Consider the following 22,060-nt stretch of genomic DNA (forward strand, 5'->3'; position numbering starts at 1 on the left):
CCTGTCCCTCCCCCTCTCACTCTCAGTTTCCTTCCTCCGCCTGCACCTGCCTGTGGCCTGCCCACCTGCAGCCCAGCGGAGGGGCGGGTGGGGGCGGGGTGGGGGCGGGGTGGGGGCAGGAGGCCCTGGTCCCGTTTATCCGCGTCCCCCGCCCAACGCAAATTTCATCCTCATTCTCTCTGAATCAATTTACTTTTATTGCCTCGGCTGCTCAAAAGCAATTTTTCTAGAACAAAAAGGTCAGCACGTCCAAGACTAATCAATTCTGGGAGAGCTCTGCCGCCACCGGCCACCGCGGGAGCCGAGGACGGCGCCCCTCCCGCCCCCTGCCCGCCCCCCCCCCCCCCCACCAGCCACCGCGTTTATTGCTTCATGATGCCTGTCATTAGCGGCGTGAGGGAGATGCCCCTGTGTCCTACAACATAAAACCTGGGCACTTGCCGGGGGAGGGGCTGCGTTATGGCCACTCGCGGCCGGACAGGACCAGCTGAGCTGATGGATGGCCTGCCCTGGAGGAGGACCTGCCGCCGCGGCCACGTGTTCAGAGCTGGACACGCCAGAGGCGCCGGCCCAGCCCCCATCGCTGTGGCCTTGGCGCCCACCTGCTGTCACCTGTGGGTGCTCCGCGTGGATGACCCCCCGCCCCCACCCAGCCCATCCGCACGCCATTTACAGACCAGGAAATAGACACAGGAGCTAGTGTGTGATGCTCAAGCCCCCACAGCTCGAGGCCGGCAGCGGGGCCACTACCCGCTTCTTGCTCTTTTAAAAATGGCTTCTGGCCCGGCCGGTGCGACTCTGTGGTTGAGCGTCAACCTAGGAACCAGGAGGTCAGGGTTCGATTCCCGGTCAGGGCACAGGCCCAGGTTATGGGCTCCATCCCCAGTGAGGGGTGTGCAGGAGGCAGCCGATCCGTGATTCTCTCATCATTGATGTTTCTCTCTCCTTCTCCCTTCCTCTCTGAAATCAATAAAAACATATTTTTAAAAGTGGCTCAGGATGTGGAATATCCAGAACGGCAAATCCATTGACGCAGAAGGCAGGCTGGTGGTTGCCGGAGTGGGGGGTGGGGGGTGTGGGTGGGGGTAGGGGCCCGGGAGGAACTGCTTAGTGGGCACCGGGTTTCCTTCTGGGGCGAAGAGAGAGGCGGTGGCTGCAGGACACGGCGTGCGCTCGGTGCCGCCGAATTGCTCTGCTTGAAATGGTTATAATTTTCCGTATGTGAACTTCGCATCAATAAATCACTTCAAGCAAAAGACATCATGGCCGCGGCGTTTCTGCCTCCTGCTTCGCAAGAGGCTGCGTGACCGCCCGGGCAGGGAAGCCAGCAGAGGGATTCTGAGATGCCCTCCCTGCCCACAGGGGGTCACCTCTCCCAGGAAGCCTTCCCGGCTGACCCTGCTGCTCTGAAGGCTCCGCCCAAGCACCGTGGCCTCCTGCGGGTCTGGGTGGCCTCCTGCGGGTCTGGGTGCGGCCGGCACTTGGCTGTGAGCCAGGGCTAAGAGGCCTCTGCTGACTCCCTCAGCCAGGCCACCGCCTTCTCTGGCTCTGCTGTGGCTGGAGGCTCTGTCCGCAGCACGCGGGGCAAGGCGCCCTGACTGCCCGCCAGACAGGACGCACGCAGGCGTTCCCAGCGTCCCCTAGGTCCCGGGGCCCCTGCCGCTACCCCAGGCCCGAGCCCAGCTCTCAGAACCCCCGGCCTCTCTCGGGCTCGAAGGTCACCTGGTGCCTCCCCTGCTGGCCAGCACCCGCCCGGCAGGCTCTCTCGCTCTGTGGCTCTGTGCGCTGTGCAGTGACACTCGTCCGCCCCCCGGGGCAGCTCAGACAGTTCCTCCTTGGCCTGAACCGGGTGAGAGGTCACTGCTGAGTTCGGACGGGCTGCCTGTGGGGGAAGAGCAAGCCTCGCCTCCTGGCTGCGGGACAGACCAGCCCAGGTGCGGGCAGCTGCTGGTCCCCCCGTGGGCTCGGAGGTCCCTGCCGTGGGCTCTCCCAGGCCTGGCTGCCCCCCACGCTCTCCAAGGCCGTGCCCACCGGAGCCCAAACCCTCGGCGGCCCTGATGGGGGAATGGGGTCCTTCCAGGTCTCTTTCTATGCCCACATTTTGCCCCTGGGCCTGGGGGGCCTCTGTCCCAGGGCGAGAAGGGGTCTCGCACAGAAGGAGAGCTGGGACAGGCAAGCCTGCGGGGCACCGGGCCCTGGGGGCAGCCAGACACAGGGCCAGGCCTGGCCGGGAAGCTGCCGGGAGCGTGACCGGCCTCGCTCTCCCCGTCGGGTGTGTGGGGAGGCCACGTGGGCCGAAGCCGGTGGGTGCAACGCCCAGAAGACAGACCGCCACGGCTTTAAGCATCCTCGTCGCCTGCGTCCTGTCCCCGGCACGTGGGTGTCACATGCCCAGTCACCGCGTCCCCCTTCACCCGGCGGCCAGCAAAGGGAGGGGCCTCTGCAGACGGAGGCCACGAGGGGTGGGGGGCGGGGGGCGGGCAGGAGGCCGGGGAAGCGTCAGGTCCCAGTGCCCGCCCCAGGCCCCTCGCTGCCTGCGTCTCCCTGCCAGGGCGCCGGCTGCCAGGCCACGGAACTGGATCTGCTTCCTGTTCCGGCCGCCGTGTCCTGAGATCCTGAGAATGTGCGGGGCTGCCAGGCGCTCTAAGAAATGCCTCCTGGGGTTTCTCGGAACCGGCCAGGCAGGAAGTCCCCGGGCTCAGGGGGCAGCTGAGCGGCCTGTCCTGGGGCCGCTCCCACACGTGGCCCGAGGGCTCCCCGGCAGGTGGGGCTCCTCTTGGCCGGGGTTTTTGTTTTTATTAATCTTCACCCCAGGATATTTGTCCATTGAGGGAGTGGAGGGAGGGGGAGAGACAGAGAATCATCGATATGAGAGAGACATCGACTGGTTGCCTCCTGCAGTCGCTCCAGGACCAGGGATCCAGCCTGCAACCGAGGTGCATGCGCTGGGCGGGAACCGAACTCGGGACCTTCAGTCTGAGGGCCGGCGCTCTACCCACTGAGCAACACCGGCCAGGCCCCCACGGACCTGTTTACAGATCCTGAGCCCAGCAGAGCCCGCGTGCCCAGGGCACCGCTCCGCGGGCAGCACGAGCCGGGCAGGGCACGGACCGGGCGGCGGACGTACAGACAAACCTGAGTCCACTCTACACGGCAGCTGCGTCCTCCCGCGGCCTCACGGAGCAGGTAAAAGTTATAAACCTATTTTGTTTCTTCAAAACCGAGAAAACACTGATGTTTTGACAAATCACTCCGTAGTTTAAAGGCCAGCCGCCCGGCCGCGCTCTCCAGGCGACGGGAGCGGGACCTGCCCCTTCGCTGCCGGAGGGCTTCCCGGGAGGAGCTCTGGGGCGCCTCGGGGTGCCCCTCTCCGCTGCCCCCTCCCCGGCCCCCCACCCTTTAAGCTTCTGAACTCCAGGGTCACACTGTCACCTGGGCAGACGGCCACAATGGCAGCATTATGGTTCTAAAGCTGCAGCCACCAAAAAGGTGTGTGTGTGTGTGTGTGTGTGTGTGTGTGTTGGGGGGGGGGCGGGAATTCAGGGCGCCCACTCCGCCGCACAATCGGCTATTGTTGTTGGAAGTGTCCGCGAGATAAGAAGGGCGTTTAGAAATGCCGCTTTCTGAGCCGGTTGCAAAACAGAACAGAAAGTTCAAGGCCGAGAGATAGCGGAGCAGCCCCTGCAGGCGCCCCGGCCTGGCTGACCAACCCTGGCTCCAGGGCGGGGCCTGGCTCACTGGGCCCGCATCTTCCCGTACTCCCGGGGCGGGACGTGGAGGGGGCAGGTCCGTCCACATTCTCTCAGCAGCTGCGGGCGGCCGAGGGCCTGCTGGGCGCCAGGCACCGCGTGACCCGTCAGCACCTCACTGACTCCTCACACCCCACACCCCCCTTGTAGAAGGTGCTCACGCCTCCCACTAGGACGGACGGGGAAACCGAGGCACGCAGGTGGGGACCACACGCCGGGGCCTGAGCCCGAGGAGCGTGTCCCGCTCTCAGCAGGCCACGCGCCTCTTGTTTATCCCAGGACTGTCCATTCAGACGTCCGGTCGTGGGAGGACACAGCAGCCTCCAGCTTCCCGGGTCACTTCCTGTTGTTGGTTCCTGCTCCCTCGCCGTTGGGACGTCGGCTGACAGTGTCCGTGGGACCCAGGCCAGGTTTCAGCCCCCCCCCCCCCCGCCCGCCGCCCCCCAGCTGGCGGCTCGGTGCCCTGCTGAGACCTGACTGGGGCCAGTCTTTCCCGGGACACTGCCCTTGAGCTGCCATCCTCCTCGGCCGTGGGTACCAGCCGCCCAGAGGGCAGAGGTGAGGGGGGAGGGACTGCAGTGACGAGGTCAGAGTGGGGGCTCTGGGGCTTGCTCCGGGGTTTGAATCTGGGGGCCACTGAGCAGCTGTGTGACCTTGGACAGGTCCCTTAACCTCTCTGTGCCTCAGCTTCGAATCTAGAAAATGGGGATGATCATTGCCCTGCCCTGTGTGGCCACCAGGAGGAGTAACCGAGTGGTGGGCTGGGTCCCTGACAGGTTCAGGGCCCCCCTAATGTGTTGCGTTGTGCGGGACTCCTGGCTCCTCCCCGATTACACAGCAAGAGAGGCCGGGGTGGAACCGATACCCCACCCCACCCCCGTTCCCCCCCTCCCCCGCCACCCCCATGGCCTGCGGCCTCTGGCCCGGCTCCTATCGCATCTCGAGCAGCACCTGTCGGCTCCTGAGGTCTGTGGTCTGCGTGCTGCGTGGCCGGCGGGAGGGACACGCCTTCATTCCGACAATGTTTGCGGAGCGGCAGGGCAGGGCTTGTTTATTAATTTATTGTCCAGCGAACGGGCGAGGCCGCTGCGGGCTCAGGGCACAGGGGCCACCGAGGGGCCTCTGACTCGCGGCCAGGCCAGCGCGGTCCCGGTGGGAGGCCCAGGGTGTGGCGGGCGGGCGAGAAGCCAGCTCAGGGGTAGAAACTGTCCGAGAGGCCAGCCCTCCAGTTCAGAGGGGTCACGGGATGTGCTTCCAGGCCCAGGGCGGGTGAACGGCTTCGGGATTCACACTCGGGCCTCCTCCGGCCCCGCCCCAAGGTGGGGCGTCCTCCGGCCAAAGTCCACGTTAGGGGAGTCCCCTGTGGTGTGGGCATGAGCCCCCTTCCCAGAGTGAGGGGGGCTGGGCTGCCAGGTGGGGGAGCCAGGGGTCCCTCCTCTGCTCAGGGCTCCTCTGGTCCTGGCCGCCCTGCTGACCGGCCCCCGCGCCTCCCGCTCCGCTGGACAAGCCAAGCCGGCGAAGGCCAAAGGGCTCCATCAACTCCCACGGGACCCACATCGATTTCGATTCAAGAGAAAATGAGCCCCAAGAGCCTCAACAGGGACCCGCCAGGCAGACAGATGTCTCCGCGCTGGCCGCGGGCTGGGCCCCGGTGAGGCCTCCCCACCACCGGCCCCCCCAACCCCCCTCCCCCACCCCCACCCCCCCACCCCCCACCCCCACCCCCCACCCCCCACCCCCTCACCCCCACCCCCCGCCAGTGTGGGCTGCTCCCAGGGCGGGGCCTGGCCCTGTAGGTGGCGGCTGACAGGCCCGAGGGGTGGGGGGCTCGGAGGCTCCCCGTGGCAGCGCTGGGCGGGCTCGGAGGGCAGGGCCACTGGGGGCCAGGCTCCTCTCCTTCAGGCGGCTCAGGGCTCGGTGCTTCCTCTCCCGGCCCCTGGTCTCACCCGAGCGGTTCCTGGCAGAGCTGCCAGCTCGCACCGTCCTTTTAATTAGATCATCCCAATCCCTCGGCCGCCCCTTATTCACATTTATCTGGAGGCGCCGGATCTGATTGGATGGTGGGCCCGCCGAGGGGCCGCCCTCCTCCCCCTCGCCTCCCCTCCCCCGCCTCTTCCCCCCTTTCACCCGGCCCCCCGTTTTCCCCTGTTCCCCTGCTCCGGAAGCCCCCCAGCCCTGTCCAGGCCCCAGCCCGACTCCGGTCCCGTGTGTCCCTGTCTGTGGGTGCTCCTCCCTGCCCCCCACATACTCCGTGGCTCCCAGGAGTGTGCCAGGTGTGAGGCGACTCCCGCCCAAGACCAAGCCCACGGGCGTGAAAGCAGAAGAAGCAGCCACAGAGGCCCGAGCAGAAGCCGGAGAATCGGCGTCTGATGCCCTCGCCCACTCCGGTGGGAGGTAGCCAGGAGGAGGCTTTCTGAGGACACGGGTGGCCTCCTTCTGCGTGGACGCCGCCGGCCTCCCTCCCTCCCGGAGGCCAGTTCCTGGTGAGAAGCCCTGGCTTTGCAGAAACTCGACCAGCAGCTGCACCCACAGCCGGGCCGGTCGGATGGGTCAGGACAGCTGGGGACAGGAGTGGGGGCGCCGGGCACCTGCTCTGGCCCCCGCCAAGCTGCCCGGCGTCCCGAGGCCGAGGCCGGGGGCCAGGGCACACCAGGTAGGCCGCCACCCAGGCTTGGGAACTTGCTTTCCAGAAAGGAAAAGGCCCTGCTCCCGCCTGGGATTCGACTGTCTCAAGCCCCCTCCCTGCTGGGCCGGAAGCCACAGGGGCCCAGAACCCCCGCAGGTTACTTCCTCGGGGCGGGTCCCCTCTGGGCCCAGCGGTCCCCTCTGCCAGCCGACCTGGTCTCTGGGCTGGAGTCAGGCCCCTGATGGGGGTGCGTGTGCAGGGGCCCTGAAGGCCGGGCCAGGCTGGGGAACCGAAGCTGCGGTTTTGACTCTGGGCCCGTTTCGGGGCTGCCCCCGAGGCTGCTCTCAGCCGGAGGGCCGAGGGGAAGGGACGGGGAGACCCCTCTGTATGAGTCTGCAGAGTCCTGGGCCTCTGGGGGCGGGTGCAGGGGGGATGGAAGTGGGGGGCCAACTCCCAGCCTGGCCGAACTGCCCCACCTGCGGGCACCTGATGAAACACCTGGGAGAGCAGGGCCTCTTCCTGCCTCCCTCCCTGGGTCAGCTCCCGGTCCGCCCCCTCCCGCCCCCGGGGCCGCCCCCACCAATAGCGAGAGGCGACCATTCCGGGCCCAATCTGTCTCATCCTCCCTCAGAGCAACTCGCCACCCCCCCCTGAGGCAGCCTCACCCCTGCACCCTGTGCACCCACACCCCCCAGCCCCCCTGAGGCAGCCTCACCCCTGCGCCCTGTGCACCCACACCCCCCAGCCCCCCTGAGGCAGCCTCACTCCTGCCCCCTGTGCACCCACCCCCCCACCCCCCCTGAGGCAGCCTCACCCCTGCCCCCTGTGCACCCACACCCCCCACACCCCCTGAGGCAGCCTCACCCCTGCCCCCTGTGCACCCACACCCCCCACACCCCCTGAGGCAGCCTCACCCCTGCCCCCTGTGCACCCACCCCCCCCACCCCCCCTGAGGCAGCCTCACTCCTGCCCCCTGTGCACCCACACCCCCCACACCCCCTGAGGCAGCCTCACCCCTGCCCCCTGTGCACCCACACCCCCCACACCCCCTGAGGCAGCCTCACCCCTGCCCCCTGTGCACCCACACCCCCCACACCCCCTGAGGCAGCCTCACCCCTGCCCCCTGTGCACCCACACCCCCCATCCCCCCTGAGGCAGCCTCACCCCTGCCCCCTGTGCACCCACACCCCCCATCCCCCCTGAGGCAGCCTCACCCCTGCGCCCTGTGCACCCACACCCCCTGAGGCAGCCTCACCCCTGTGCCCTGTGCACCCATACCCCCCACCCCCCAGGCAGCCTCACCCCTGCGCCCTGTGCACCCACCCCCCCTGAGGCAGCCTCACCCCTGCCCCCTGTGCACTCACACCCCCCCAGCCCCCCTGAGGCAGCCTCGCCCCGGCCCCCTGTGCACCCACACCTCCCACCCCCCCGAGGCAGCCTCACCCCTGTGCCCTGTGCACCCACACCTCCCACCCCCCCGAGGCAGCCTCACCCCTGCGCCCTGTGCACCCACACCTCCCACCCCCCCGAGGCAGCCTCACCCCTGCGCCCTGTGCACCCACACCTCCCACCCCCCCCAGGCAGCCTCACCCCTGCGCCCTGTGCACCCACACCCCCCATGCCCTCGCTAGACTGTTTCGTCCTAAAAACTCACTTCTCTTTATCTGCCCGGCTCAGGTGGTCACGTGGCCCATCGAGCAGTGAGACCAAGGCCTGGGGGAATTCTCACCTAAATTAACCTTAGGCAGAACCCGGGAATTTACCAGAAGCCGAGAGGGTGCCGGGCTCTGGAGAAAGACGGCCATTCCTTCCTGGAAGTGGGACGGGCACTGCTGTCTGGGCGGGTGGATGGGGTCCCCCGAGGGCACCTGCCCGGAGGGCTCAGGGTCCCGGTACTTTCCTCTGAGCCTGCCCATAGGGCGAGACCCTGGAACGGCCTGTGAGCCGCCTGCCACCCCCACCGCCCCAGGCCGGGACCCCACATCAGAAAGCAGGGTTCCCGGGGAGCCAAGACGGAAAGCCGGAGCCCCCATCTCGATGCCTTGGACAGAGGGGGGCCTGGGGGACAGATAGCTGCTCCCCACGAAAGGAGTGGGGCTAGATGTTCTGCACAAGAGTCTAGAGCAGTGGTTCTCAACCTTCCTCATGCCGCGACCCCTTTAGTACAGTTCCTCATGTTGTGGTGACCCCCAATTCCATTGTTACAAATTGAACATAATAAAAGCATAGTGATTAATCACAAAAACAATATGTAAGTATATATGTGTTTTCCGATGGTCTTAGGCGACCCCTGTGAAAGGGTCGTTCGACCCCCAAAGGGGTGGCGACCCAAGGGTTGAGAACCGCTGGTCTAGAGTTCCAGCAGGTGGAGTGGACAGGCCGGGGGTGCCCAGCCCCTTGAGTGCCTCTGGGAACAGCTAGTTGGCACGCTCTTCGCTGATGCATAAACCCTTGGCAACATTTACCACCCTTCAGGCCTTGGTTTATTTAATCGATTTTTATTGATTTTAGAGAGGAAGGGAGAGAAGCATCAATGACAGAGAATCAGGAATCAGCTGCCTCCTGCACGCCCCCTACTGGGGACCAAGTCCGAAACCAGCACATGTGCCCTGACCAGGAATCAAACCGTCACCTCCTGGTTCACGCAGGTGAACCAGGTTGAAGCTCAATTGCTGAGCCGCACCGGCCGGCTGTCCTGTCTTTTAGTCACTGTGGGTGTCCCTCTCAGATCCTCTACCCGTCCGTCCCCCTGGGGCTGGGGTCCAGCAGACCTCGGCCACCGTCTCCGGTGAGCCCCATGCAAAGCTCTGACCTTCCACCCAGGACTGGTATTCCACTGAGATTTACAACTGCCAGGCCCTGGTGCTCCCTCGTCATTACCTTGTAGCCACTAGGACCCTCGGTGTCTTTTTCTTTTGTGTTTATTCACGTCCAGGAATCAATGGACTTTATCGGTAAACTGCGCGCCGGTCCTTGGGGACGCCTTCGCGTGTGGTCGAACGGCACGTGTCTCTCGCCGGTTGAGGGGGTTTTGAACCTACTCTGCCCACTCCACCCGGCCCGTGGTGGCGAACCTATGACACACGTGTCAGAGGTGACACGCGAACTCATTTTTTTGGTTGATTTTTCTTTGTTAAATGGCATTTAAATATATAAAATAAATATCAAAAATATAAGTCTTTGTTTTACTATGGTTGCAAAGATCAAAAAATGTCTATATGTGACACGGCACCAGAGTTAAGTTAGGGTTTTTCAAAATGCTGACAGGCCGAGCTCAAAAGGTTCGCCATCACTGCACTAGGCCCTGCTGCACCCTCACTGCAGCACCAAACATGGTGGAGAGAATCCAGCCATCCTCCCTCCTGACTCAGAGTCTCAAGTGGCCTCTTCGGTTCAAACTGCTGGTGGGAGAGCCGTGGCACCGACCCGTCCTGGGGGCTGAGCGGCACACGCGCCAACCAGCTGTCTGATGGCACAGCACGCGCCCGGCCCAGGGGGCCTGGAGAGCGGCTCCTCTCGGGGCACGCAGAGGCGGGGAGGGAGGGTGGTCCCGAGGCCACTGGCGGTGTCCTGTCGGCAGAGGGCGTGAGAGTGGCCGCTGGCGTGGCCCCTCCACTCCTTGAGGAGGTGGCGGGCGTGAGGACACGGGGGGGCGGGGGGGGGCGCTCCCAGCCCCTTCACCGTGAGGTCACCCTCACGGCCCAACAACTGTTCTCGCTGGAGTTTTCGCCCAGGTGCTTCCCAGGCCTCGCCGAGCCCTGGCCCTTTCTGTTCCGGAGGCTAATGCTGGGTGGCGGGGCCTGCGGCCGGCAGCTGCGTTCCGCTCTGAGCCTGGGTCCCAAGGTCAGGGAGGAGCCGGCTGGCTGGAGGCCTTCCGTGTGTGTGTGTGTGTGTGTGTGTGTGTGTGTGAGAGTATGTGAGTGTGTGTGTGTATGTGAGTGTGTACCCATGCGGGGAACCATGTCTGCAGGCCCCTCACGGGGACAGGAAGCAGCAGGGATGCCATGTGCCAGGGGCCAGTGCCCCAGCCAAGGACCAGACCCAGGCTCCCGGGCCCGCGGGGCTGGGCAGGGTGTCTCAGTGGCTGCAGCCAGGGCTGGGCCCCTGCCCCCCGATAGTGGGTGAGACTGAGCCGGGTGATGGGCTCCTAACGGGACCCACTGGGCTGACAGAAAAGGGGACTCTTGTGGCGCCTGCCCCGGGACCCGGGTGTTGGCCTCGCCCCTGCACCGGCCTTCCTGCCGCCCGCAGCCGCTGCTGGGTGAATGCAGGATCGAGGACGGGGCGCCCGGCTGTGCCCGGGACACTCGCTCTTAGACACGAACGAGGCCCGAGAACATCCCTGTGGAGCCCCAGACTATGGGGTGCAGCCGGCCATCTTCACGCCACGGACCTCGCCCCCGGGACAGCGGGCAGGCCTTTCCAGCGGCCCTGCCGCCTGCTCTCCGATGGCTGAGCTGCTGGCTGTTGACCGAGAACCGAGGAACATCCTGACTTAGCTGCGCCCAGGGAACCAGCCGCCCTCGGGCTGGGCCGGGGCCAGGCTGTGGCCTGAGGCGGTCAGACGGGCCTTGTCCTCCTGCAGGACTGCCTCTCCCGGGGGGCCCCCAGTTGCTGGGGTTCACAGGCTCTTTCCCATGTTCCACGAATTCCCCATCCACCTCTCCACGGCGGAAGCAGAGCTCCTCCCCCTGCAGGCCCAGCGCCTGTGGGCCCACGGGCCAGCCTTCCCGGAGGAGCCTGCCCCCGACAGCCTGCTGCTCCCCTGCCCCCCCCAGCCTGCTGCTCCCCTGCCCCCCCAGCTCCTCACACTCCCTCCCCTCCCCCATCCCGGATCCTCATGGGGTCCTCTTTGCCCAGCGGCCCCAGCGCTGGAACCTGTTGTGTTTTTGACCCAACAAACTCGCCAGACGGTCCCTTGGAGGCGCCCGAGAGCTCGAACTTGTCGTCCATACTTTTATTTACTTGGAGGTGGAATCATGAGCCGGAAGCATCGCGGGGCTGCCCCGTCACGGTCACAGGACCAGTCCGGCCTGGGCAGGGCCTGACCGGCGGGGGATCATGTTTGAAAACAAAACAAAATGCAGAGAAGGAATCACTCTCCAGGGACACCAGCGGCCTCTAGGTAGCGCTGGGCATCGCGTGACACTTTCCCTTAAGCAACAAAATCCTGTCCGCGCTGCCCGTGGGCCCGCCCCTGCCCCCGCCCCCCCCCCCCCCCATGGGCTCAGGGACACCCACTCCCGTGGTGTGAGCTCCAAGTCTTCCTGCCGGACTCGGCCTGCGGTGAGCACACAGGTTCCTGGTTCCGGCCTGGATCTCGGAGCATCACAGGCCCAGCCTGACCACTGTCCCAGGCTGAGCCCCCGGCGCCCCTCCGAGCCAGCACGTGCCCGATGCCACCCGGGAACAGCGGCACGAACACCAGCGTGGGGGCCCTTGGGATGCGCCCGCGCCCGCCAATCACATGAAGTGTCACTAACAAGTGGGATGAATGAGCTGCATCCGGAGGACGGGGCGGCTGATCCCGCCGCTCGCTGGTTCTGGTCCTGGTCCTGGTCCTGGCGGTGGGTGGCTGGGCGGGCGGCGGGAGCCTAATAAAGGTTGCCACCGACCCTCCAACCCGCCTCAGGCCGCTTGCCTCTAATTGCATCCCCATGAAGGGATCCTGGTGAGCTGGGCCTTCTCCACCCTGGAGCGGGCGCCCTCCCCGGCCCCACACGCCCAGGGCCGCTGGAGAGGTGGCCACAGGGGTGGGAGGCGGGAGCGCCGAGGGCCAGTGTGCCATGGGCACGGGGCCTTGGGGGGCTGTGGAGCTGAGGGAGATTCGGGATTAACGTTTCGCGCCGGGGCCTCCCAATGAGGGGATCCCTGGGCAGCGCCCCAGCAGCCCAAAGGCACAAGGTACGGCACAGCGGTGCCCGATTCTGCTGCTATGCTACAGTCGGGGGTGGGGGGCCCTTCCCCTCCTGGGCACCCTCCGCTCGAGGCGGGCCATGCCTCACCGGAATGGCGTGTCCCAGGCCCTGATATTTGGACCAAGACTTCCTGGTTGAGGGGAGACTCTACCGCCGCCCAGTCCTCGCCTCCCTCCCCGTGTCGCCAGCCCCCAGGCCACCCGGCCGCTCCTCTCACCGGGGAGACAGCGGTCCCCTGCCACCCAGGGCTAAGTGCCGAGATTTGCTTTGAACGCGGGATGTGGCAGGTGTGACGCCGCCGAGGCGGGCCAGTGTCTGAGCATCCCTGCCTCTGACCTGGGCCTCGGCCGGGCTCGCCTGCAGGGAGATGGAGGGACCCGGGCTAGCCCGAGCCCATCTCCGCAGAGAGCAGCCCTGTCTTCCCAGAGCCAAGTGGGTGAGAAGTCCCCCCCGCCCCCCAGCTGGGCCCTCTGGGTCAGCACCCCAAGATCTGAGCAAGGGTGGGCTCCAGGAGCGTGCCCCCAAAGGCTCTTGGACAGAGGGCCCGGGACTGGGTGGACAGTCTCAGTCGGCCGCCTGCTGGAGGCCGGGCGGGGAGCTGAGAATCGGGGAGGAGGCTCTGCTAACTTCCTCTTTCCTGTTGATAAACATCTAAGACTGTTTTTGTTAATCCTCACCCGAGGGTATTTTTTCCATTGATGTTTTTTCAGAGAGAGTGGAGGGAGGGGGAGAGACAGAGAGAAGCATCCATGTGAGAGAGACATGGATGGGTTGACTCCCGCACGCGTCCTGAAGGGGGCTGCGGGTGGAGCCTGAACCCAGGTACGCACGCGCCCTTGTCCAGAATCAAACCCTCAACCCTTCAGTCTGCGGGCCGAGCTCTAACCACTGAGCGCACTGACCAGGGCACTAAACACCTTCCTAAATGTTTCAAATGGACGGCAGCGGCCAGCACCACCCAGGGAGAGACCGTGGGCAGCAGCTCTCAGGGGCGTCTCCCCGGGCCGTGCAGGATCCCGAGTCCTCGCTCCCGCCTGTCCGAGTGGCTTTTGGTGCCAATGGCTGGGGGAGCCCTCCCTGCCCAGGTCTGTCCGCCTCGAAATCCCCAGGAGCATAAAACCCTAAAGAGGGAGGGGTCCTGGGGAGATCTGCTCCCCCCAGGAAGCGGAGGAGCCCCGAGCGCTGGCTGCTTTGCGGTGCCTTTGCCTGGTTGGGAAGTTAACATACGAGCACGTCTCTCAGACACTGCGGCTCGTGGGCAGGCAGCGTCCTTCACAAACCAGGAGGCACAATGTGAACAGTGTCCGAGCCCCAGCTTCCCAACCCCCCCTCACCCCTCTCCATCCTGAAATCAGGGGGGCGACTTTTTCTTTTTGGGGGGCAGATGTCTTTGCAGCTGTGGCCGGAGAGGCTGTGAGAACGAGGCCCGATAAGGAGGCATGTCCAGCTGGCAAAGGTGGCCCTGGGCGTGGATGGGCCCCCCTTCTGCTGCACATCCCAGGAGCTGGTGGCTGAACTAGACCTTCTCCCTCCTCCTGCCCCCGCCCGCCCCGCTGCTGCTAAGGAAGCTGGAGGGATCCGGGCCTGGCCGAGGGCGTCAGAGGGAAGCCAAGGGGCTTCCTTCTCTCCCTCCCAGACTCTAATTTCCTATTAACATGAAAATGTCCCCTTCGTGTCGCCCAAAGGCGTCTTCCTTTCGTTGTGACCACCCCCTGCCCTGCCTTGTCCCTGCCCATCCCCCCCCCACATGCCCGGGGCCGTCCAGCGCGGGGAGCCGGCCTATCTGTGGAAGCCAGAGCCTTCGCTGGCACCTTCTTGCTTCCTCCGGGGGGCGTGGGCGAAGGCGGCTGGCTAGCCCGTGCCCCCGTAGGGGCAGCTCTCCGCCCCCGGGTGCTGGCCCGTGCACTCCACGGCGGGCATGTACCCGCTGTCCCACATGCCGCTGCCACACAGCTTGCACAGGTCGTGCAGGCTGCAGGGGATCCGGGGCCGGAGGCGGAACTGGTACAGCAGACTCCTCGCCTGCAGAGAGAGGGCGGCAGTGAGGGGCCGAGGGACAGGCGGCCAAGGAGCGCCAGCAGCATGGCCTGCGCCTGCAGGCTGACCGCGTGCCAGGCTCGGGCCGAGGCCTGGCCAGTGTCCCACCCACCCAGCAGGCAGGACCTGCAGGGTTCCCAGCGCCGTCCTCACGCGTGGCTCTCGCCCCAAACGGCCTTCTCCAGAGGGGTGGCCAGGGCAGCACAGGGCCCTGCCGGTTCCCTAGGACCCTCTCCCTCGGCCCCAGGCCCCGCAGGATGCTCAGGCGCTCTGCTCTGCCCGCCCCACCTCCCGGCCCCCCGGGCTGCAGGGTCTGCTCCCACCGCCCCCCTAATCCCCTAATGCCGATGAGAAGCAGCCCCCCCCGCCCCACAGGCCTCCTTCTGTGGCCCTGACTCTGGGCTGTGATGAGGGGCCCAAGGCGGGAGCCTGTCTAATAACCTGGCCATTTGTTCAGTCCACGTGGTGAGGGGGGTTTAGTGTCTCCGCCTCATGGGCGATGGAGCCTGAAGAGCCAGCAGCCGACTCAGGCCGTGGCCACAGGTGCTAACCACTGGGCAGGTGGGGGGCTCCAGGCCCACAGTGGGGGCGGGGCCTGCACTCTAGGTGAGGCCCGAGTGGAGGTGGGGGCTCTGCATGCAGCCCGAGCTCTGCAAGTGTGGGGGGAGGGGCTCTGCATGTGGGGGCGGGGCTCTGGAAGTGTGGGGACATGGCCTGTGTGTGTGTGTGAGAGAGAGAGAAGGGGCTCTGCACGTGGGAGCGGGGCTCTGTAAGTGTGGGGCGGAGCTGTGTGTGGGAGGAGCTCCGCATGTGGGAGCGGGGCTGTGCGGGGGAGGAGCTCTGCATGTGGGGGCGGGGCTGTGTGTGGGAGGAGCTCTGCATGTGGGGGCGGGGCTGTGCGGGGGAGGAGCTCTGTATGTGGGGGCGGGGCTGTGCAGGGGAGGAGCTCTGCACGTGGGGGTGGAGCTCTGCACGTGGGGGCGGGGCTGTGTGTGGGAGGAGCTCTGCATGTGGGGGCGGGGCTGTGTGTGGGAGGAGCTCTGCACGTGGGGGTGGAGCTCTGCACGTGGGGGCGGGGCTCTGTAAGTGTGGGGCGGAGCTGTGTGTGGGAGGAGCTCTGCACGTGGGGGCGGGGCTGTGTGGGAGGAGCTCTGCACTTGTGGGCGGGGCTCACCTTCCGGAGGACCAGCTCCCCGTTCATGTGCATGGCCAAGTTTCCAAAGTGCAGGAGCATCTGGTCGGTAGCCAGCTGCTGCTCTATGACGTCGTCCCCGTAGATGGCCACGATGGCCACGCAGATGAAGAGGTGGAAGTAATCCGTCTGTGGGGTGGAGAGTGGGGCTCAGAGAGGCCCTGACCCAGCCCCGGCGCTGCTGGAGGGGGCGGCGGGGCCCCGAGCTGCCGGTGAGGCTGCCTGTGGGGTCCGTGGCCGGGGGCAAGCCCACAGCCGCCTTGGTCGTGTTTCCCCGCCTGCCAGGGCCGGTCGGTACCTGCCACGCTCAGCACCCACGGCTGTGTGACCCCCGAGCAGGGACACTGGCCGAGCGCCTCCTGGGGAGGCCTGTCTGTCTGGGGGGCCAGGAGCGCGCGGCACCTGAAGGCTCGCTGGTGAGTGGTGAGAGGCGGTGGGTGTGGACGGCTGGGTAAGAACACCCCCCGCCGCTCAGGGACACACCAGGGAGAAAGGACCTGTGGCCACGACCCGCCAGCCAGTGCCTCCTGCCTCCCCGAACGCCAGCTCCTGCCCCAGAAGGTTTGGGGCTGAGAAAGCGGGAAGGAGACCCTGAAGGAGCGAGAGCAGCAGCCCCTGCGGGTCCCCATGGAGGGGCAGCGCCGGCCCGCAGGCAGGAAGCGCTCAGTCCTGACCTTGGAGCGTCCTGCTCGCTCTCCTGTCCGGACGCGGTTCCGGGAGCAGAGGAAGGACACGGTGTCCCGGGAAGCGGGTTTAGTCTCCCGGTGCCGGCCGGAGCCCACAGTGCGGGCAGACGCTCCGGCCCACGCCCAGGCCCACGTGCCCTGGGAGGCCGCCTCGCAGCTGCTGGGCCAGGACGCGCCCCCTCCCCAGAACGGCCCGATGGCCTCGTTTGGGCGCCGAGGATCCTGCCCGGCTGTCTGACCTCTGGCCGGGGTGGGGAGACGGCAGAAGGTTCCAGGAAGGTGGGCGTCCCCCTCCCGGGAGGCCGGTGGGGAGGAAAGGGTGCCACGCGCCCTGAATGGGCGGCCGGCAGCACAGCACTAATTCCAGTTCCCAGGACACAGCCCCGAAGGCGAACCAGTCGCAAGTGGCTAGAACCAGCCCGTCAAAGGGAAAGGGCCCTGGGGGGCTCCAAGGTCACCCGCTCGATTCCCAGTCTGGGCACATACCCGGGTTTTGCGTCCAATCCCCAGTCGGCATGCGCAGGAGGCACCGGATCGATGTTTCTCTCTAACACTCCTTCTCCCTCCCTCTCTCTCTCAAATCATTAAAAACATATTTTTTTAAAAATTACAGACACCCCACCCCAAGCTCACTACTGATGAGTCAGCGTACCCCCACTGTCCTCACCCCCCCCCTCCGTAACTTGACCAAGGAGAGGAGCCAAGTGGGGCGAGGCTGAGCTGGAAGCTTGAAAATGCTGGGAGCTGGATCTGTGGAGGTGGAGGCCAGACAGACGTCCGCACGGCGTCCCCGGGGATTCTGACCAGGTGGCAGGAACAGAGTCGCGGGAGAAACGCCCCGCCGGGCGGTGCCCAGGCATCACCAGCAGCATCGGACGGACGCGATGCCCGAGGGTGGCCATGTGCCCGCTGGAGCGAGGCCGTGAGCCTCGAAAGCAGACTCGGTCACAGGGGCGTGCTCAGAGCTCGGACGTCCATGCCAGCGCTTGTCCCCACGAGCGGCATTTCCCCGATCACACGGGGTCGGTGGGTGCTCCGTCCACCTGCTCGGTCTGTGGAATTGAGGTTGCTTGGCTGCCCCGTGAGAGGGTCTTGCTAAGGGTCCTGGCGGCCTCCCGAGGCGTCCATCCTGGTTTCTTAAAGGCTGGTGGGTTCACAGACTCGCCTGTCCTTCCGCATCGCCAGCTGTCGCGCACGCGGTGTTAGAGCCCTGTGACAGGCCCGCACCCGGGAGACGCTGATCACGGTGGACGGCAGGTGGAAATCGACGTGATCGGGAGGGGACGGCGGGCTGGGCCTGCGCTCCCGGGGGAGGCGGGGTCTCGGCCTGCGCACTGAGCCACCCCGAGGGGAGGAGGTGGGCGGGCACTGGCTCCTCGTGTGGGTCCACGGTGTCCTGGGCCCTGCCTGGCCCTGGAAATGTCCTTCACACTGACGGGTTGTGACAGGGGCAGCTCAGCCCCGGAAGGGGGCAGTGAGCGCTTCAGCCGGCAATTTCCATCGATTTCAGTTCCTTGGGAGGCGAAGTGCGGGTTGGAGCCGGCCACGTGGGACGGAGGCGGGCGGTGTGAGGCGCTGACCTGGGCTAGCGGGTGGCCAGGGCCCCGGAGGAGGGGCCCCCGAGGAGATGCGTGGTTAAGCCGCACCCTGGCCTCCTGGAAGGCGGGGTACAGGGCGGGGACTGTGGCTCCGGGATGTGGTCCTGCCCGCCCCCCCCGCCCGCTCACCTGGTAGTGGGCCCAGCAGGCCTCCCAGATGCGCAGCGCCTCGGCCTCGGGGAACTCGCGCTTGAAGCACAGCAGCAGCCAGCGGTGGCAGAAGAGCAGCTGCAGCCCGTCCTCGCCCAGCGACGCCAGGTGCTGGTAGAAGCGCAGGTGCGTCAGCCGCAGCAGCTCCCGCAGGTACAGCTGTGAGGCAGCTCGGTCAGCCCGGCCGGCCCTTCCCCGGCCGCCCACCCGGGACAGACGGCCACCCACCCGGGACAGACGGCCACCCTCCAGGGACAGACGGCCGCCCACCCGGGACAGACGGCCACCCACCCGGGACAGACGGCCGCCCTCCAGGGACAGACGGCCACCCACCCGGGACAGACGGCCACCCACCCGGGACAGACGGCCACCCTCCAGGGACAGACGGCCACCCACCCGGGACAGACGGCCACCCTCCATGGACAGACGGCCACCCACCCGGGACAGACGGCCACCCTCCAGGGACAGACGGCCACCCACCCGGGACAGACGGCCACCCTCCAGGGACAGACGGCCACCCACCCGGGACAGACGGCCACCCTCCAGGGACAGACGGCCACCCACCCGGGACAGACGGCCACCCTCCAGGGACAGACGGCCACCCACCCGGGACAGACGGCCACCCTCCAGGGACAGACGGCCACCCACCCGGGACAGACGGCCACCCTCCAGGGACAGACGGCCACCCACCCGGGACAGACGGCCACCCTCCAGGGACAGACGGCCACCCACCCGGCACAGACGGCCACCCACCCGGGACAGACGGCCACCCACCCGGGACAGACGGCCACCCTCCAGGGACAGACGGCCACCCACCCGGCACAGACGGCCACCCACCCGGGACAGACGGCCCCCCACCCAGGACAGACGGCCACCCACCCGGGAAAGACGGCCACCCACCCGGGACAGGCGTGCGATGAGGCGCCCTGTGCTTTGTGTCGGCACCTGCTGGGCCGACCCCGGGCTGGGCCCGTTTCTTGCGTATCTGAGGCCGTTCGGAGCCTGGGGTAAGGCCAGGGCAGGTGGATGTGGTGCCCTGCGGTGGGCGGACGGGAGGCCAAGGGCAGCTCGGTGCCGGCCTCAGCCGCCACGTGGGAGCAGCTCTGACACCCCCTCCTTCCTGGGACCCCAGGTCCAATCGCCTCCCACTTAGATCTCGAAGCCCCACCATTGTCTGGAGCTGACAGAACCGGAGAGGGCGGCTCCGAACCCGGACGCTCAATTCCGACCTTAAGGTCCCACCCGGTGACCCGAGGCAGGAGCCTGGCTATTTGCGGCCGCGCCCACCTCGCCGCTGCCTCCCCAGCAGCGAACGCTTCGCGGGGCCGGGCTTCAGAGCGTCAGACCCGGTCACGGCCTCCCCAGGTGCCGTGGAAACCTGACATCACGTGGAGGTGGGAGCGGAGCGGCCGGTGGGATCACAGGCCCGGGATCAGCGCGGGTGGGGGCGGGAGGGGGGGCGGGGGCCCACTGGCTCACGGCCCTTCCCACACAAGCAGCCCTTTGTTCCGGCTCGAGCAGGACCGGCCCATGGCCCTGCAGCGCTGATTCCCCACCAGCCGCTCTCTCCATCCCGTGGCCGCAGCAGCGGGGCCAAGCCCACCCTGTGGCTGCCCCTCCCTCGAGCACGCCCCCTGCCCTCTGCCAGGTGCCCCTCACCGCCCAGTTCACACCTCCCTGCTCGGCGGCCTCTCCTCAGCCCTCTGCCGTCCTAACGGTGACTCTAAGGGCGTGCCCTTGGCCGTGGCGTTGGAGGCCTCTCTGCACACGACACGTGCGGCCCCACGTGACTGGGCCACGCAGGGTCACTGCCCGGAACACGCGGGTCAGCCAGTCTTGGCAGCGCCTGGGCCCGGCCCCTGCACGGTGCAGGCAGCCTGCTCCCCCAGCCTTCCTGCCGTCTGTAGCCCCTCCCTCAGCCCCTCCCCAGCACCCTGCACCCTCCCCTCTGTCACCTCTGGGGAGTCGAGAGCACATCCCAACCCCACACCGGGCAGGTGCTTGGAACCCCCAGGTGCCTCGGCCAGCCTCGCCCGCCCGCCCGCCCGCCCCCCCTCCCACTGCATGGAGCGCTGCCTGGTGTGTGCAGAGCTGGGAGGGAGGCGTGCTGTGCTGGCTGGGCCCTGCAGGGAAGGCCTAATGCCTTTTGGGGGGCGGTCACCCCTGCCCAGTGGGCCTCAGGGCGGCTTCAGAAGCCCCCTCCCTGTCCCCATGCAGGAGCCCTGGCTGTGCTGGACCCCGGCAGGGAGCAGCCCGGATGCACCTGAGGACCCGCTTTCTAAAGCTCAAGGCCGGGCGTGGTGGGCCCTTCCTCACTCCGTGGGAGAGGGGCTGGGACACTGTGCAGGAGGTGAGGCCGGCAGGGGAGGCTCTGCGCAGCCCCGCCTCTCACCTGCGGGTGGGGGCGGCGGGGAGCTGCATCCGGGGGCCTGGGAGCAGCCTGTGCCCGTCCCCAGAGGCCCCGGCCAAGTCCCCTCGACCCCACCGGCAAGGCCCCACCCTGGCTTTTCCGCGGACCCCGGCGGCCATGGCCTCACCAGCTGCTTCTCCATGTCCTCGTCCCGCGGGGAGCTGACGAAGATGGTGTTCTGCATGAGGCCCACGAAGCACCAGAAGGTGTCCGACTCGTCCAGGACCTCGGCCAGGAGGGGCGCCACCAGGTCCGACATGCCCTGCGAGTAGCCGATGGCCGGGTTGTACACCGCGTAGTTCAACAGGATCCTCCTGGCAACGTGGCCCAGAGGCAGGGCGGTCAGGAGATGCCCACGACACACGCACCCATGCCGTCCTAACAGCGGCGTGTCGTCCGGGCCCGCAGAACCCAGGCTGGAGACCCCGGCTGCCCGAACCCCTGACCCTCGCCTCAATCCCAAGGGAAGGCGGGCAGCCTGGGGACCGTCTCCAGTGCCGTGGGAAAGGGAATGGCCTGCAATTAGCCACTCACTGGGCCTCGAGAGTGAGGCCAGGAAGAACGCGGGGCTGATTTCTTTAATGGCCGCCGGCCTGTGAATAAGGGTGGCTCAGCAGGGACATCTGTACGGGCTGCTAATTGTGTGCAATTGTGTGCCAGGCAGCAGCGGAATGTTCAAGATGCCCGCCCAAGCTCAGTGTGGCTTTACACAGAGCACCAGCCATCGGGAGCCACTCGGGAAGGCTCAGCCACAGTGTGTGAGCCAAGCAAGGCCCAGCAAGGCCTGGGTGGATGTCCAGGGCATGGCGGCTTCGCTGGCACCCTCAGGAGGGGCCTCTGGGCTTCCCTGGGACACTGTGACCACAGAGGCTGAGAGAAGTGGCTAAAATAGCTAATGGCCCACCCGGCCGGTGTGGCTCAGTGGTTGAGCATCGACCTAGGAACCAGGAGGTCACGGTTCGATTCCTGGTCAGGGCACATGCCCGGGTTGTGGGCTCCATCCCCAATGTGGGGTGTGCAGGAGGCAGCCGATCCGTGATTCTCTCTCATCATTGATGTTTCTGTCTCTCTCACCCTCTCCCTTCCTCTCTGAACAATAAAAATATATTTAAAAAAAAAATAGCTAATGACCCTCTGCTTCTGGGGTGACTGTATGAACCCCCCGAGCTGTGGCTGCTTGCCCACACCCTGAGGGCCCCGAGGCCGGAGGGGGCACCTCATGCTCTCCACGTTGGGATTGCCTTCGCCGCAGAAGAACTGGCTGCTGCGATCTGTCCGCACCACATCCTTGTCCACCGTGAACTGCACGTTTCGCCAAAACGCCCGGTGCTCCTCGGGGGTCATGGAGAGCCTGGCACAGGGAGGGCCCGGGGTCAGCGAGGGGCGTCTGCAGCATGAACTCGGCCTCGGGGAGGAGAGCTGGCCGCAGCCCCGGGGTTAACCAGGCCACTCGGACCTCAGCCCCCTGCGGCCACCCCAGCGTCCAGGTAAGTCTGTTGACAAGAATCCTGCCCGGCCGGCGTGGCTCAGTGTTGAGCATCGACCTAGGAACCTGGAGGTCAGGGTTCCATTCCCTGTCTGGGCACATGCCCGGGTTGTGGGCCCCATCCCCAGTGTGGGGCGTGCAGGAGGCAGCTGATCCATGATTCTCTCTCATTATGCATGTTTCCCTCTCTCCCTTCCTCTCTGAAATC

At 66.6% G+C, this 22,060-nt stretch overlaps 1 protein-coding gene and 1 long non-coding RNA gene across 2 annotated transcripts in view; one reads left to right on the forward strand and one right to left on the reverse strand.

Moving 5' to 3' along the window:
- Positions 1-2,653: 2,653 nt before the first annotated feature.
- LOC138994818 (uncharacterized) lies at positions 2,654-4,178 on the forward strand. The gene is made up of 3 exons (XR_011468480.1): positions 2,654-2,764; positions 2,902-3,186; positions 4,029-4,178. It is a non-coding gene; the product is annotated as an uncharacterized lncRNA (long non-coding RNA).
- Positions 4,179-11,603: 7,425 nt separating this feature from the next.
- Positions 11,604-22,060, reverse strand: part of TBC1D16 (TBC1 domain family member 16) — a 51,437-nt gene continuing 40,980 nt past the window's right edge. The window contains exons 8-12 of the mRNA XM_070393797.1: positions 21,583-21,717; positions 20,494-20,680; positions 17,936-18,115; positions 15,505-15,651; positions 11,604-14,315 (exon numbers count right to left, since the gene is read on the reverse strand). Of these exons, the coding sequence (XP_070249898.1) occupies positions 14,145-14,315; positions 15,505-15,651; positions 17,936-18,115; positions 20,494-20,680; positions 21,583-21,717 (820 nt within the window). The 3' untranslated portion in view covers positions 11,604-14,144. The remainder of the gene's footprint in view (positions 14,316-15,504; positions 15,652-17,935; positions 18,116-20,493; positions 20,681-21,582; positions 21,718-22,060) is intronic.

This window comes from Myotis yumanensis, unplaced genomic scaffold, assembly GCF_028538775.1.
Source record: "Myotis yumanensis isolate MYYU_CA2020_CCGP unplaced genomic scaffold, mMyoYum1.0.hap1 SCAF_16, whole genome shotgun sequence".
Lineage (NCBI taxonomy): Eukaryota > Metazoa > Chordata > Mammalia > Chiroptera > Vespertilionidae > Myotis > Myotis yumanensis.